Source organism: Stegodyphus dumicola, chromosome 1 (genome assembly GCF_044657685.1).
Source record: "Stegodyphus dumicola isolate Sdum_Otavi_A_Nest chromosome 1, ASM4465768v1".
NCBI lineage: Eukaryota > Metazoa > Arthropoda > Arachnida > Araneae > Eresidae > Stegodyphus > Stegodyphus dumicola.
The window spans coordinates 11,045,758-11,062,432 of record NC_140768.1 but is presented as its reverse complement, the minus strand read 5'-3'; the positions used below and the strand labels follow the sequence as shown (position 1 = coordinate 11,062,432).

At 34.4% G+C, this 16,675-nt stretch overlaps 1 protein-coding gene across 5 annotated transcripts in view; it reads left to right on the top strand.

Annotated features, from left to right (window-relative positions):
- The window catches only part of LOC118186075 (DNA repair protein XRCC1-like), a 101,352-nt gene that overhangs the window by 80,591 nt on the left and 4,086 nt on the right, over positions 1–16,675 (top strand). For 3 of the 5 annotated variants that reach the window (XM_035356081.2, XM_035356079.2, XM_035356080.2), the window contains exons 11-13: positions 1,747–1,975; positions 5,371–5,595; positions 8,150–8,225. In XM_035356081.2, coding sequence (XP_035211972.1) covers positions 1,747–1,975; positions 5,371–5,595; positions 8,150–8,225 — 530 coding nt within the window. Of the gene's footprint in view, positions 1–1,746; positions 1,976–5,370; positions 5,596–8,149; positions 8,226–9,661; positions 9,746–16,675 lie in introns of all 5 variants that reach the window. The other 2 variants (XR_004757706.2, XM_035356082.2) reach the window with 2 other exon arrangements.

Genomic DNA, 16,675 nt, shown 5'->3' with positions numbered 1-16,675 from the left:
GTCTACCTGCATATCTGCGCATGTGCTACCGTACATCCCCTTACTTAATCTCCTGATTGGTCTTTCTGTCCGCTGTGCCTCTGGCCGTTCAGCTGATATGCTAATTATTCGACTTCGTCCTTAATTTTTGCACACTGTGTAAGTTAAAGTGCACATGCTTGGTGTTCACGGGCTCATGACAGCATCATTGCAGCTCCTAGCAGTCTCCAGGAGTTTCAAGATTCTATTCATCAGGAATATACCTTGTTATGATAGAAACTAATACACAGCATAGAAAATTGCTGAAAAGTTTTCATTTCAGTCAAGGGTGACCATACACTTTATTATGTTTTCTGCATATCTGTAAAAAATTTTAACACCAACTTTTCCCTACCTCACTTTATATCACATTTCCTGCATTCTTTTATAAATTTATCTATTTATTTTGCAGAAATAAGGTATTCTACATTTTGAAGGTATATCAGGCATGACAAAATTAAGATACTGTATATGTTCCATATTCTCAGTTGCAAAGTCATTCAAGTTATGTGCATTTTACAGATTTTTGTTTTTTCCATTTTTCATGGCCATTTCAAAAATTTTTAGTACTATCTCATTATCCTCCTGATCTTGACAAGAATCACTGGGCAAAGCACTATGTTGCCGAAGTAGGCAACCGAGAATTTTATGAAAATAACCCACTAGCAGTTGTGTGCACATTACATATGTATCTTGGTGGTGGTGGTAATGTGCCTGGTTTTGAAATTCGAGGATCATGTTTGTCGTTTATATTTGTTGTAATGAATGTGTGGTTTTTTTTTTCCTTCTTGCAATGAATCGTAATGCAACTGTGGAGTTTGCACACTAATAAAAAAAGTAAATGTTGCATTTTTTCAGAAATATTTTGCTCTATAAAGTATTAGGCTGTAAATAGGTGGTGTAAACAGTGTATTTTAGAAGTTTTTCTGAAATATGACATTTTGGCTAGAAGTATGGTGTTTTTCCTAATAGGAGGCATTCCTACACTCTTACTTCTAAGAGAGTAGGAATACACATTTCACAAAGTTAATATGCAATGCTCTTTTATGTTTTAAGTTAAAACAGGTCACTGTATAAATAAATGTAACGGTTTGCTGTTAAATGCTTAGAATTCTGCAATTCTGTGAATTTTCTTTTTTGGTGCTAATTGAGAGAAGAGCAATAAAAAACAAGGTTAAGTGTTTTATTGTGGATATCTGTGATGTTTTTAATGCAGGTTATAGCATTATTATGCAGTTTTTAGTGTTTCATTATGGACGTTTCATGCATTTTTAAATATCATTAATTCATTGCTATTGTATGTAATTTTCAGTGCACTGCGAGTTTTGAAGTGGCTGTTGTTTTCACATGTTAAGGTTCACGAAAATTTAGTTGTCAACAGTTGATGTCTTTGTTGGAGGGTTGGGCGGATAATGCAAGAGTACCAAATTTTCCATTCATAATTGGTATCAGATCCTTCAGAAAGACAGCATTCCTGAGTAGCTACAATTAAGTTATAATTAAAGATTCTTTTATAAAATGTTTACCTTTAAATAACAGACAACCTTATTGTAGTTATAATTTTAGATTTCAAATGATTAATTTATTACATAGAAATAAAAAGTTGCTGTGAAATTTAACCAAGAAGAATTTCATGTTCAAAGGGTTAGCTGCCAAAATTTTGATACTTCTGAAAATCCTATTATGTATAATTCTTTTTTTTTGTTTTTTTTTTTTGTTCTCCCTTAGGTATTAAAGACAAAGAAAAAGTAACAGAGGAGGATATAAATGAAGAAAAATCTAGTAATTTGAATCTCTCAAATTTAAGTTTGAAAAATAACACAGGAAGTAATATCGATTCTCCTATTGTTATAAAAGATGAAAGTGAAACAGAGGATGAGGATGCTATTCAAGACTATATGGCTGACACAGATGTTGAAACAAATTCTGGTGGTGATACAGAAGATGAAATTCGCAAGTAAAGATTTATTTATATCTCTTCTATTCTTTCTGAATTAACACACTAAAAACATTGACAAATATGCATTTAAGTTAGTGATGCTAAGCTGTAACTCCTGTTGATATTTTAGAATTTCTATTTTACTTTGTTTTTCTCTAGAACCTATTTATGTTACAGAATGGGAATCTTTTTGCTATTAATGAAACATCTAGAGCTACTTAAGTTCTACACATTAGAGCTAGATGTACACCAGGCAATGCCTGTGTAAGGCTCATAAAAGCTGGAAGTAATTTTATTCCCTACAGCAGGGTTTCTTAAACTTTTTTTCAGTTGCGACGCTCTTTTTATCACCGAGATTTTTTTCGCGACCCCCAGGACCCCATAGTATTTACAAAAAAATTTGTGGGCCTATATAAGTATTGCGTAAATCCGACACACTGTCAATTTTTTCACTTGTACTGTAATATACTATTGCAATTTTAGGTCATTAACTTTAATTTCTAATTTTAAGACATACAACAATGTGAAAATTTTAAATAAGTAACAGATGAAATGACAGCATCATGTGCAAAGCAAGGAAAATGAATGTTTATATTATAAAAAGAATGCTTCGAAACGTTTTCGTTATTTTCTTTGTCTGTATTGTCTTATCTTTATCTATTTTCAGATACATTGTGTAAAAATATTTGGTAATTGTAAAATTATTATATAATAAGTTAAAGAAATATCAAAACTACTCAAATTTTTGGTGACCCCCTGCTGCAGGTCCTGCAACCCCATTTTAAGAAACCCTGCCCTACAGAATGTTTGCACTTTTCAGTCAGTTAGAGGTGTAGCTAGGGTTTTCAGTGCCCGGGGATGACTTAAGAATTTCCATCCCTTTCTGTGTGCCAAGAATGAAAAACATTTCATTTTGAAATTTTGTAACATGAATTTTGCACCACCTGGATGCTGCGACCGGGACAGATGTCCCACCTTGTCCCACCCTAGCTGTGCCACTGCAGTCAGTTTTATTGAGCTTCTGTTCATGTCTGGAGATCAGTTAGCATTCCAGAAACTTGCAGAAGCTAAGCTAAACACTTTTTTACATAGTATTACTTTAGAAATTTGGTATGCAGGGTTGAAGGGTGCTAATCTTCTGCTGATGCAGAGATTAGGACAAGCATTAAGCAGGTTTTGATCTAGGACCAAGCATTAAGCAGGTTTCAAAGTGGTAGTACAAAGTAACTTGAATATTTTCATTGATTAATGGAAACATTTATCACAGAGTGATCATTCCTAAGAACTTTAAAGGGTTGAATCAAGTAAAAATTTGTTTTCATAAACTAAAACTTTAATGGAGGCATAAACACATAATGTAAACATAGGACAACGTCATTGAATGTTTAATTAAAGTTTTAGTCATTAAACATTTAAAATTATTTACGGTTATTAGAAGTAGATTTCCCTGTTGTTGGAAGTACTTAAAACAGTTTATAAATGAACTACAAACCACCCCTTTTTAATATTATTATGTAACAGAATTTCTTTTATTTGACTGTTTTTTTGACTACTTGATTTTTATTAGTGTATATTATATATATTGTGTATATTATATATATATTGTGTGTGTGCACATTTTCAGTGTATTCTTTTTAAAAATAATTTTATAATTTTAATAGCTGTTGAACTAAGTACTTAAATTTTCACATAGTAAGGTATGTAAACTTGTGCAAAGAGATAGATAATATGCATTCATAATCAAAATAATGTTTATTTTATTTACTAGACACTTACACAGCTAGCAAATGAAAATTTAAGCAGCTAAATTGGCTAGTTGCCTGAAATAGTTACTATGCAATATATATACTGTGTATGTATGTAATGATTTTAATGAGTTCAGCTGGTGTAATTTCATTAAAATATTAATGTTTTTAATTATACACACACACATATACATATATATATATATCATGAAATGAATTCTTTTTTTATTTAAATTCATCAAGTGAAAATGTAAAAAAAAAAAAAAAAAAAAAAAAAAAAAAAAAAAAAAATTGCATTTATTGTTTAGTTTGTTAATCAATAACAGGCAGACTTAATTTGGAAGTTAAAATCATACATTTACTAAATGGCAAAGCACTGTTGTGTGAAAAATAAAAATATTTTATTTGTGACAGTGGCAGCACATTTCTCTGAAATAGATAAGTTTGTGAATTAAATATGAAATTTACATCTCTGCCAAATGCCAACACATATCTTTTAAACTGTTTAATTATGACGAAGATAAAAGTGTTTTATTTTTAGCATTGACAACATCAATAAAGGCATTAGTAACAAAGCTACAATAACAGTCGCCCAAAAGGCCAAGATTAATATGGTCCATTTTTTACCTTCCTTTTAAAATATGATATCATTTGAAACTTCCAAACATTTTTGTTAGTGGTGGAGGTGAAATTTGTTGTGGATCTCAAATGGAATTTCAGATGTTACAGTATTTTAAGTTACAGGTTAGCAAAGGGTTTGACTTTTTAAGGGTTAAAAGATATTTAGAACTATTTGTTGAAACTGCATTCAGTGATTTTTAGCATTAATCAAACTTATCTGTATGCCTTTTGTAAGTATTGCCTAAGGAGGTGGCAGTTCGTTCTCAACACTCTATAAATTTGCTTTGAACCAGAAATGCTCCCTTAGATCTCTCCATGTTCACCAGGCGGCTGAGATCCCACTACTATTTTTCCACAATGCAAGGAATGTGCATCCAGATTTTTTATTATTTAATATAGATATTATCTGAATGTTTTGTGTGCTGAAGCCTCTAGAAGTAATATGTTTTTTGTTTGTATTTTAAATAACTAATATATATTATTAGTATCTATTTATTATACAATACATACAGGGAAGAATGTGCAGAAAATGCAAATCACCTTCCAAAAATGTGTATTAGTAGTAGCAGCAAAATTAAGGGCTTGATATGCAAAGATAAAGTTATTAAAAAGAAATAAACAAAAATTAAAAAGTTAAAAATTTTGGTAAAGTAGGAAACTGAAATATACAATTTGTAAAAAATATATGATGAAAAATATACTATTTGAATATGGAAATATGCCTCCTGTAGCATGATGATTATAAAAGAAACATAAACATCCATTTTAGAAAAGTATCATATTTTAAGTTATTAAATTAATTTTTGTCTTTAATTTGTACACAATTAAATCCAAATTTAGGAAAACAATTTCTCTAGTTTTCCTTTCTTATTATTTGAAAGATTCATTGAAAAAAAAAATATAAGTGAATTAAAAAGGCATGATAAATAAATCTTTATTGTGAAGTAAAGAGATAAAATGAAATTTTCATCATTTGAGTTGTTTTCAAAACTAATACTTATGTCAATTAAAAATATCATGTATTTAATTTGTTTAATTTTACATTAGGGTGGAAGCAAAAGCTGTGAAAAAAGATAAACTTTCCCACATCAAGGTGGATAGTAATGAGACTGATGATGTAGATTCATCTATTCTGTATTCTAAACCTGATACTAAAGATTTACCTCTGCCTGAATTACCAAATTTATTCAAAAGCAGACATTTCTACCTATTTGGAGATTTTAAATTTCAAATGGAACATGATTTGAAGAGATACATAACTGCTTATAATGGGTAAGTCTTTAAAACAAAATCTTCTGTATTAAAACTTTTTTTTCCAGTAGATCAAAATTGTATTGGATTGAATATTTTAGAATACTAGAAATTGATTCGAAAAACAAATTTTATAAAAACATAATAGTATAAAACCTTGTGGAAGCATTAAAGTTATATGTTGAATTGAATTTCAGAAAATTTGAAATGAAACTGTTATTAAGAAGTTTCCAAATGATAAATATTTGGGTCACTGACATTTTATTTTTATAATTTGGAGATGTGTGAACATCTTGATGAGTTTCATGAACATGATTGTTTATTGTAGTTTGGTAGAATTTTGTGCATGTTTGCATTTATTTGTCTATGTATTGCATGGAGTCTGCATTTTTCTGGGAAGAGCATTTAGCCAGAATTGGTAATGGGTAATAGTTGTGAGAAAAGCAGGCTTTATAATTTTATATTTGTCAATAGGATTTTTATTAACTGCATGTATTTTAATATGAAATTATATAAAATGTATTTAGCATAAACAGCAGTCTTGGGAGGCAGTGATTCAATTCAGTTTATCTCTTTATATTTACTTGATCAATATGATATACAGTACAAAGACCAAGATCTGGACTTGGGATTTCAGAGATTCCAGGTTTGGGGTGATTTATGTGGATATTAGTTCATCAGTTTAGTAAGATGACATGTAGAAATTGTTAAAATTGAAAATATGGGGTTAAAGGTATTTGATTATGACAAAGCATTCTAGGGCTATCTGGACCTAAATAGGGAACCTTTCTAAGGGAAACTGGCTCCTATATACATTACATATGGGGGAAAATCATGAAAATGCCCATGCAGGCCAGCCTGCTTGGCAGGATTCAAACTCTGGGCCAAATTACCAGTGTTCAGTGACTTTACGGCTCGGCTGCTGGTGGGCAAATTAAAAATATGAAATAGTGGTTTATGAAATAATGGAGCATTTCTGACTTAAAGGAAATAATAATAATAATAAAAAAAACTCTTGCTTTTTAAAATATTTTTCTCAATATCTTTCATTAACTTCTTCTATATCTTTCTTTCATTTTTATTCTATAGCTAGATGTAATTTCTTGTTTAGCTACAAAGTTCCATTGTTCAAGTCCTATAATTGCCATGTCGAAAAATCCCACTAAATTGTCAGACGGGATTGTTTTGTTCTCGGCAACCTGTCTCTTTCCTCAGAATCATTGTGATATTTTCTGACTTTAGAATCATATTATAGATTTTGCTGTCTGTTAGTTGATTGTGATATTGTCTTTGCAATGGAAAAACATCTTTGATTGAAAGCTTCATCACAATGGAAAATCTTTATTACCACTTCTTTTCCATTAACTGGAAAATTTAGCCATTTTGTTTATGATGTTAGAAAACTTTCATATTTGAAGCTGTCATCATAAAGCTTGATTAGTATCTTCTGTACACTATTAGTGATTCATCATGAGATTGGCGACTAAATACATGTTTTTCTGCTAAATTTTGTCTTCCTTCTATCACATACTAACAAAGTTAAACCTGAGTTGTATTACCGTATTTGACGGCATATAAGACGCACTTTTTTTCCTAAATTTGGTCTCAGAAAAGTTACCTGTGTCTTATATGTGAAGGACGAAGATTAACTTTCAATACTGAATGCTATTTTTAGCCCGGATAAAGATCTAGACACGCATAACTTTTTCTACATCTACATGTGTGTGACCTTCTAAATAAGGATGCGTCTTATATGCCGTCAAATACGGTAGTTTAGTTATTTATTAAGCATACACCTATTTCCTGCACACTCTTATCTAATTCATGAATAAATAAATTCCCGTATATACTGAAAGCTTTTTGAGAGCTGGCACTAGACATTTTATGGCCTGGTTCTGTCTCTGCAGGGCTTAAATTCTGCTGCCAAGTGCCTCCCTAAATTCTAAAAAAATTGCATCAAAGCTCCATTTCTAAAAAAAATTGCATCAAAGCTCATTTAATAAACTTAGTTAAAAGTCTTTTTTTATACTTAAATTAGCTATTGTGAGCAGTGCTGTTACAAGCTTTTTCAACTTTAAAATGGATATTTTGTGCTATTTTCACATTATTTAAAACATGTTTTAGTACTAACTATTACTACTAGCATAGCTTGGGAACTATCTGTTTCTTTTCATATTTAATGCAAAACATGAATTCTGTTTGTTTGATCACTAGATTTGATAATTTGTACGATATGGAATATTTGTATTTTTATTATTAATTTTGTAGTACAGTTATGTAGGAATCCTTTCTCCATAGTGAATGCAAAATGATCTTTCAGGTAATACTGAAGCTTCTCGTACCAAAATTTATATAATTCATCAGAAAGTTACATTAAAGTGTCTTTTCAAATTACAAAACATTGTTTAATAATATCAGAACCTTTTGGGAAAGATGATGTTCACTGAAACAAAAAGCATTTAAGAACAAGTTTTTGTGTAATGTTTTTGATAATTTTGCTATATTCCTGTTTATAAATATTTGTTACTTTTCATAGCCCTAAAAATGTTTTACTGTACATATGCTTTTTCTGTAGCGTGATTGAAGATTATATGAGTGATACAATCAAGTATGTGATTACGGAATCTAAGTGGGACAAGAATTTTGAAGAAGTAGGTTTTTAATATTAGTAATTTCATTTTTTTGTAAGTTTACTTACACTGATCAAAATAATTAGGAAATCAAATAAGTCATGGAGTTGAAATTGTTTAAATTATAATATATACTTTCTATAAAAATATATGGAATGTTTGATGGCATTGTTTAGGAAACAAATTTGTATTAGTCTCCTTTTATTTATGCAGTATTATCATTTATTGCTGCAGTGTGCTGTGCAACAATATAAATATTTGTGTGTATATGAAACATAAAAATCCTTTTCTTTGTGATCTTCAGTATCACATAAAAAATAAATTCTAGAGAAATATATCTGATAATTTGCTTTATTATCCTGAAGACATTGCAGTTGTTAGTTCTGGCAATTGAACATGATTGTTTAATTTTACATCTGAACAAAATTAGAATTTTTCATAGCCCAGAGTGATAGCTCTGCAATTCTTCTTCCATGACTGATAGTCACTTCCTTCTTTCTTTTTTACCGTACCAAACAAAGATCCTTGTCCAAATGTTATTAGAGAAGTTTGAGATCAAATAAGACTTTCTGTGTAGGATTCTAAATTTTTTTTTTGTCTTACTTCTTTTTCTACTTCTATATTTTACATGTATTTTTATCACTTAAATATATATTTTCAAAGATGTTTAGTGCTTTGGAAATTAATAAGGAAAGGAGGCTATTAGAGTTAAATCTAACAAGACTGGTGGTCATCTCAGATGGGTAAGAATGTTGTATGTACACGTTGGCATGAAATCATCAGAATTATTGTGATTTTGAGGCATACCCAGCAAAGTTAGTCTTAAGTTTGTGAAAAATCTGTGATTTTTAGCATTTCTGTATTACATTTATCAAGAATCTCAGGTATATTGAATTAGTAAAAAATATTGGCCATGGTACTCTTTTTTTTTTTTTTTGTTGAATTAATACTACTAGCTGAGCTTCATAAGCCGAAAAGGTGGAGGGACTGATAGTTACAGCATATGTCGTAGCAATAGCTTTGAGAATTTTGTCATTATACTTATGGTTGTCAAACTATCACTTCAAGTGACGCTCAAGTCTGTATGTTGAGGTACACTCATTCTTGCTGAGTTCACATGCCCATTTCTGATATAATATGACATTGTCTGTGTATAAAGCTCTGTTATTGTGCATTTTATTTGATTTCAAAATGAGAACTCAGATTCTACTATTCCATACTAAATCTTGATTCCTTAAAGAAGAAAATTTGAAGCTATTCAAAATCCTCATCCACAGTATAGTTCTGTAGGTTGTATAATACTTTGCTGTTAGAGGATTGATCTACATGTGGAAAGAACTGATGAAGCCTGATGTAACAGCCACTGTTAATAAAAGCAAATGGTAATTTCTTGTTGATCTTACCTTTTTATTGTGCCTTCTACGAGTTCAAATGTTCTCAAATTGATTATATTGCAGTGAAAATGATTCCTTTCAACCAAGGACAACATGGATCGGTGAGGATTTGGAAACGAAAGGTCCAGGGTATGAAACCTATCAAAGGCAAGTTGCTTAAAATTTGGTTTTTGTTTAAATTTCCTTCCTATTAATTTGTTCATTTTCATCAAGTGTATATAAATGATTACTCAAACTTACAGATTGAATGAATATTAAAGTTTTGAGTTCAGAATTAAGTACTTGTCTCTTGCAGGATTTGAAAAGATTGAGATGGTTGATGGGATGAAACCCAAGCTGACCCAGCAGGAGCTAACTTCATTCTGAGTAACATTGCAGCAATACCGATCCTGCATTCCAGCTACCCAGAAGCCAATGACATCAACGACGGATGCAAGGACTTCAGTTGAATCGCTACCCCTAACTGATGGGATGATCAAGTAAGTCTGGCCAATGTAATTTTTTCCCTCGCCGGAACCACTCAACAGTGGTCGATAATAATGAAGACACATCTGCTAGTTGGACTATTTTCGGAAATGCTCTCAAAAACACATTTCACAGTGCATCTGATTTAAAGCGCTAAGCTGAAAAACTACTACTCGCATGTGGCCGGCAAATTGTTGAGACGTCTGTATCATCTGATTCAAGATGTACTTGCTGTGTGTCGAAAAGCAAACCCCTTCAAGCTTGAAGACAAAATGGCCCATCTCACAAAAGGCATTATCGAGGCCTGTCGTCTCAGGACTATGGCAGCGCTGATGTCTTCATGAAATGTTGACATCACATAGAGAGCCTTTGGAAAAGATGCATCACCTTACCATGATTCTAAAGGCAACCTAATGTTTCCATGGTGTTGGCCAGTGTGGCTATATACTTGATCTGCTGACGTCAGTGACTTAAAGTCTGTGGTGTGCACCATCATCAGGGAGGAGCTTCAGAAGGTCCTGCTGCAAGTTCAGCTACACAAATGAACCTGAGCCAATGAATGACACAGCATCTGTGGTCTTGGAGGAGGTTACGGAGGCTCCAGCACCGTTCACAGGAGCATGAAGAAGCAAAAGCACTACCCAACATTCTATTCCAGTTAGGCTGCAGCCAAGGAGCTTTACAAGCTTCACAACATAGGACAGAGATGTGGACAATAATGTGCTCCTCTGTTAATATTGCAGATGTCCGGGACATGTTTTGAGGTACCAAATGTCTGAAAATGCAAGAGCTGCTAGGACATCCAACACTCAAACGGATAGGGACACTGACTCTCTATACAGCTTCCATGACGAATATGCAGAGCCTATATCTTCTTGAATAAGCAGTTCACCTTAGCCATGATTCTGTCTCACTGCTGACAGTAGCAATCACCAGTACGCCTTTCCAGCCATCGTCCACAGTGAACTAGCTCAGACGATCTGTGCAGGAGGTGAGGCCACAATTGATGAAAATCCTCCGACATACACGACAGTCAAGTTAGAATACCATCTTTATCACTATGAACAGACAGTGTGTTCTTGTTGATTTCAGATATTGATTATTCCGTCATATCCGAAGAAGTACGGGGACAATTTAATGCTCCTGTGTTTCCTGAAAATGGACCTATACCGAAAACTGTCTGTAGTAAACGTGTAGCTGCATCAGGACACTATGTATTAGAAATTGATTTGAATGGGACTGTTCCTGATTTCCACAACCGGTAACAGCATCAGTAGCACGGAAAAAGTTTCATCCAAGTAGTATTTGATGGCTACATTGTAGAAACACAAGGAATTCAAACACCCTCCTAGTTCCACTTAAATCAACTTTTAATACACAGAGTCCCGAGGTGGCTGCAGTTTTCAGTATAAGTTCATTCTCAATAAACAGAGGAGCATTCAATTTTCCACGTATTTCTTCGGATATGACAGAATAATCGATACCTGGTTCAACAAGAGCTTATTACACACTGTCTGTTTACAGTGATAAAGGTGGTATTCTAACTTGGTTGTCGTGTATGTCGGAGGATTTTCATCAGTTGTGGCCTCACCTCCTGTACAGGTCGCCTGAGCTAGTTTTTCTCATTGGTTCAGCATGAGGAATGATTGGAACGGCGTACTGGTGATTGCAACTGTCGGCAGTTGAAACAGCATCGTGGCTAAGGTGAACTGCTCCTTATTCAGGAAGATATATGGTATGTATACTCGTCATTGAAGCTGTATAGAGAGTCAGTGTCCCTGTCCGGTCGAGTGTTGGATGTCCTAGTGGCTTTTGCATTTTCAAACATTTGGCATCTCTTACTTTGGTACTTTACAACATGTTCTGGGCATCTGTTATGTTAACAGAGGGACACATTATCGTCAGTCCTCCACAAATCTGTTCTACGTTTTGGCTGTGTCTAACTGGAACAGAATGCAAGCTAATGTTTGTGAGTGGTTCTAGAGCCTCCACAACCTCCTTCTGAACCACAGATGCTATGTCTTTCATGATGAGAGCGTTCACCATAGATCTTAGGGCACCAACGTCTGCAGTAGCTTGACACCATGGAGACATGTGCATGGTAGGGCGATGCATCTTCATTGAAGGTTCTCTCTCTGATGGCAGCATTTCTTGAAGGCATTGATTGATGCTGTTATAGGTTTGTTTTTTGACACACAGCAAGTACACCGACGTCTCATCAACTGCATACATGTAAGTAGTCTTTCAGCTTCGTGCTTTTACATCAGCCAAATGTGTTTTTGAGAGCACTTCTGAAAACATTCCAACTAGTAAACCAAATCGCTGTTGAACATGTTCCGGCGAGTTAAAAAACAATGTTTGCCAGACACATTTGATCATCCCAGTAGTTATAGGTGGCGATTCAATTGAAGTCCTTGCATCATCTGTTGGTAGGATTGGTATTAGTGCGATGATACTCGAAGCTGAGCTAGCTTCTGCTCGGTTTCTTCCCATCCAATAAGTCGAATGGAATGAGTAACCATTTATATACATTTGATATCCTAGAAAGTGGATAAAAGGAAATTTACATGAAAACCAGCTTTTAGGAAGGGTTTCAGCACAACGTCTCTGCCCGTGTTTTATTTAATCTTTTAGTTAAACCATCTGTGGGAGAATGCAGTCGTCAGAAGATGAGACGTCTGGCATGTTTGAATGATTTCTTTAACAGCAGTGGATAAGAAGTTGTGTCCTTGGTCATTTATCATCTCTTTGGAGCACCCTGTTTCAGTATAATATCTTCAACTATAAATTTGGCAATTTCAATGCCCTCACCAGTTTACGTCTGCTAAGGTAGTCAGCAAACTCTACTCCACCAGGTCTCATTTTGAGTAATAGGAAAGCGTCCAAGTAGATCTATTCCAGTTTGGGATTTTATTGAATGAAGCAGTCTTGGTGGAAGTTGCAGTGGTGATTGGCATTCTCAACAGTGTGATGCATACCGTTGTGTGCTTCCACCTAACCTCCTCCTTATTCGGTTGTGCGTCTTGGAAAATCCGAGATGACCGGCAGTTGGAGCATCATGAAAACATCTTAGAACATCGATACAAAGTTGTCATGGTGCTACCAATAGCCATTGCTGTCCCATAGGATCATACCTTTTTTTGTACAGTTTATCATTTCTTATTTGATAGGGAGTCATTACAACTCTCGGTTGAGTGATGGACTATAATTGTTTATCCTTCTGGGGCTCTTTTCCGTAATTTGCGATGACTGCGAGGAAAGAAATGTCATTGCTCTCAATTATTGGTTCGACAAAGGGCTTCCTTGATAGTGAATCCACGTCGGAGCATTTACGACTGCTGTTGTATACGATATGTATGTTGTACTCCTCCAACCTAAGAGCCGATCATGCAAGTCTTCGAGAGCGATTCTTAACATTGGCCAGAGAGTAGCGATCTGCGACTACCGCAAAGGGCTTTCCATAGAGATCCTGAATTTACTGATTGCCCAGATGACGGGAAGGCATTCCTTTTCGGTTATAGAATGATTCTTTTCAGCTGCAGTAAGGTTCCTGGAAGCATAGGCTATTGGCCTTTCTGTGCCATCTTGGATCTTAATCAGTACACCACTGATGCCATGGGTACTAGTGTCGGACTGTATCTTCGTTTCTGCATCTGGAATAAAATGTCCCAAAATGGCATCACTGGTCAGTAACTTTGATCATTGCAAAGATTCCCTTCGCAATATGTTCCAAAAAATTTTGTATCTTCCTCCAATGCAAAATTTGCAAGATTTGAAAACGATGCAAAATTTTCTTGGAATGTGTTGTAGAGAGAATCTTTTGCCAGGTTAAAAAAGTTACTGACCAGTGGCACTGTTTTGGGACATTTTATTCCTGACAGAGAAACGAGGATACATTTTCATGCTATCTGGATCTATCTGGAAGACATGCATGATGGGCTGTCAAGTTCCATTAGTACAACATAAATATTCTATACAAGAGCGGTTGCGGACACTTTGATGGGGATTCAGTATCAAGGAAGCCCCTTGTCGAACCAATAATTGAGAGCAATGAGCCCTTTCCTGGCAGCAATCGCAAATTACGGTAAAGAGTAGCAGAGGGATGAACAATTGAAGTCCATCATTGCAACTCTCAAGAGATGTCATGCATACCAAATAAGAAATGGTATACTGTGTAAAAGAAGCTATCCTGTGGGATAGCAATGACTCTTGGTAGTACCAAAACATCTTCGCAGCGATGTTCTTAGAAGTCTTCATGATGCTTCAACTGCCGGTCATCTCGTTTTGTCAAAACGTACGACCGAATAAGAAGGAAGTACTACCGTCCAGGGGAGCACACAACGGTATGTATCACACTGTTGAGAATGTTAAAGACGGAAATCATCACCCCAACTTCTACCAGGGCAACTTTATCCAATAAAATCCCCTTACCATTTACCAAAATTGGATTAGATCTAGTTGGATGCTTCCTATTACTTGAAATGGGAACTGAATGGAGTATAATTTGCACAGATTACCATACCACATTTTCTGTCACAAAAACAGTACTAACTGCTGCAGGCACCGAAATTGCGTAGTTGAAGAAATTGTATTACACGCACGGTGCCCCAAAGAGATAAAGGATTGAGGACACAATTTCTTATCCACTATTTTTAAAGAAATCATTAAATCATGTCATACTTAATACCAATACATAGTTAAGTTATGCCATACCTCACATCTTCTGACTGCATACCATCTCAGGTAGAGATATCCAGGCTCTTCGTGATATAAGTTTACCATCCAATACCGAAGATTCCAACAATAGTGATGTGCAACATCTGATCACCAGAGCTAAAAAAACTCCATATGCTTAAAGCGCAAGCCACAGACAAGCGGCAATACAATGAGAGGCATCAACATGTCAGCTGCCACATTGGAGACTTAGTCTGGGTGATTACATCTGGTACGAAAGGTTGGATTATCCGAGAAGCTTGACTGCTATCTGATGTGACCTGCGAAGTAGAAAGTAGAGAGCAAAATAGGAAATGAAAAAGCTCAAAAGGCATCATTCGCATATTGAGTATGAAACCCTACCTTGATCCAAAAGGACAACTAGACAATGAAAGATGTATCAATATTTCCAGGAAACAGGAAGGAAGAGCACATCGTGACTCAGTCAGTAAGTTGTAGGATTCAGAAAACGAAGATCCCGAGTTTGAAACCCATCAAAGGCAAGTCGCCTAAAAGTTGGATTTTGTTAAATTTTTCTTTCCTCAATTTTCTAGAACATTCCAAATCTAGAATGTTCCAGATTGTTCATCAGGTGTATATAAGTGGTTACTCATTCATTTCAAATAATAAAGTCTAGAAGACTTGTGTGTTTGTCTTTTCATTTGTATGATCACTTCATCTACTCTATTGTTGTGAATATTATTGCGAAATGGTATTGAGCTTCTCCTACCATCCCCTCTGTTTCTTGTTTCCAGAATGTTTTGAGCTCTTCATTCTTATAAATCTTGCAGCAAAGTCAACTCATAAATACAGCAGATTTACCTTAAAAATCCATATTTTCATTTAAATCTTTTTTTCAATTTTATATAGAAGTCTTCAGAGTTCTCTTCGGAGTAAGCTCTGGAAACTATTGTTTCATGTAAGATGTAACAACAACATTCAATTTTATTTTTGCAAAGACAATTAGATTTGGATATGCACAACACTGGATTTTATTTTGAACAATATATTAACTTTTGAAAATCTGTTTTAACTTATTCAAGCTTATATCATCAGTGGTCATAAATCTAATCTGTACAAATGTATGTTGCATCCAAAATTTGATCTGGTAGTCCCATCCGTCTGCAAGACATATCTTCTGAGACCAGACTTGGATAATAATGTGATGTTTCTGTAACTTACCAAAATAACATGCTAAAGTTTAATAGACAGTTCTCACACAGTCAGACATTAAATTAAATAAAATAAAGTATATTGTGCACTTAAAGTATAATTTTTTTTATGTATCAACGATACAGTAGAACCTCAAGGTACAAGTTCAATTTGTTCCAACATTGAGCTCGTCTAGCAAATTTCTCGTAGCTAGAAACAAACATCCCCATTGAAAATAATGGAAATCCAATTAATCCTTTCCTCCAAACAAATATTAACATAAAAATCAATTTTTCTAATAAATAACACTGGTAAATTAATAACCATTGTTTACCTTTATGAAGAGTTGTGAGTAATGATAGAGATGTGGCAGAAGACGAAATGGGTTACTGTGGGAAAGTAGAGTCCACTTCTGATTCCGGAAGGATTCAGGGATTCTCTCTTCTTGGAAGTTTACCCTACTGGAAACAGGTTCTGGGTCAGAATCACTTAACTTTCTTTAAGTTGCAGGTTGCTTTACCAAAAACTTCTAATCCTTGCTTCTGTCTCCTGCCTCTTAAATGCGACTCTACATTGTTATTACACAAGTTCCTAGTGTGCCCACACACTGCTTTATTAGGGTGATTTTCTTGAAAGTTTTCACTTCTTCTCACTTTGCCAACACTTCTGTAATCTTGCTGGAAGAAAGGGCCTCATCTCCTATTCTCTCCTCCCCCCACGAAAGCTCTTCTACCACCTCTTGCTGCT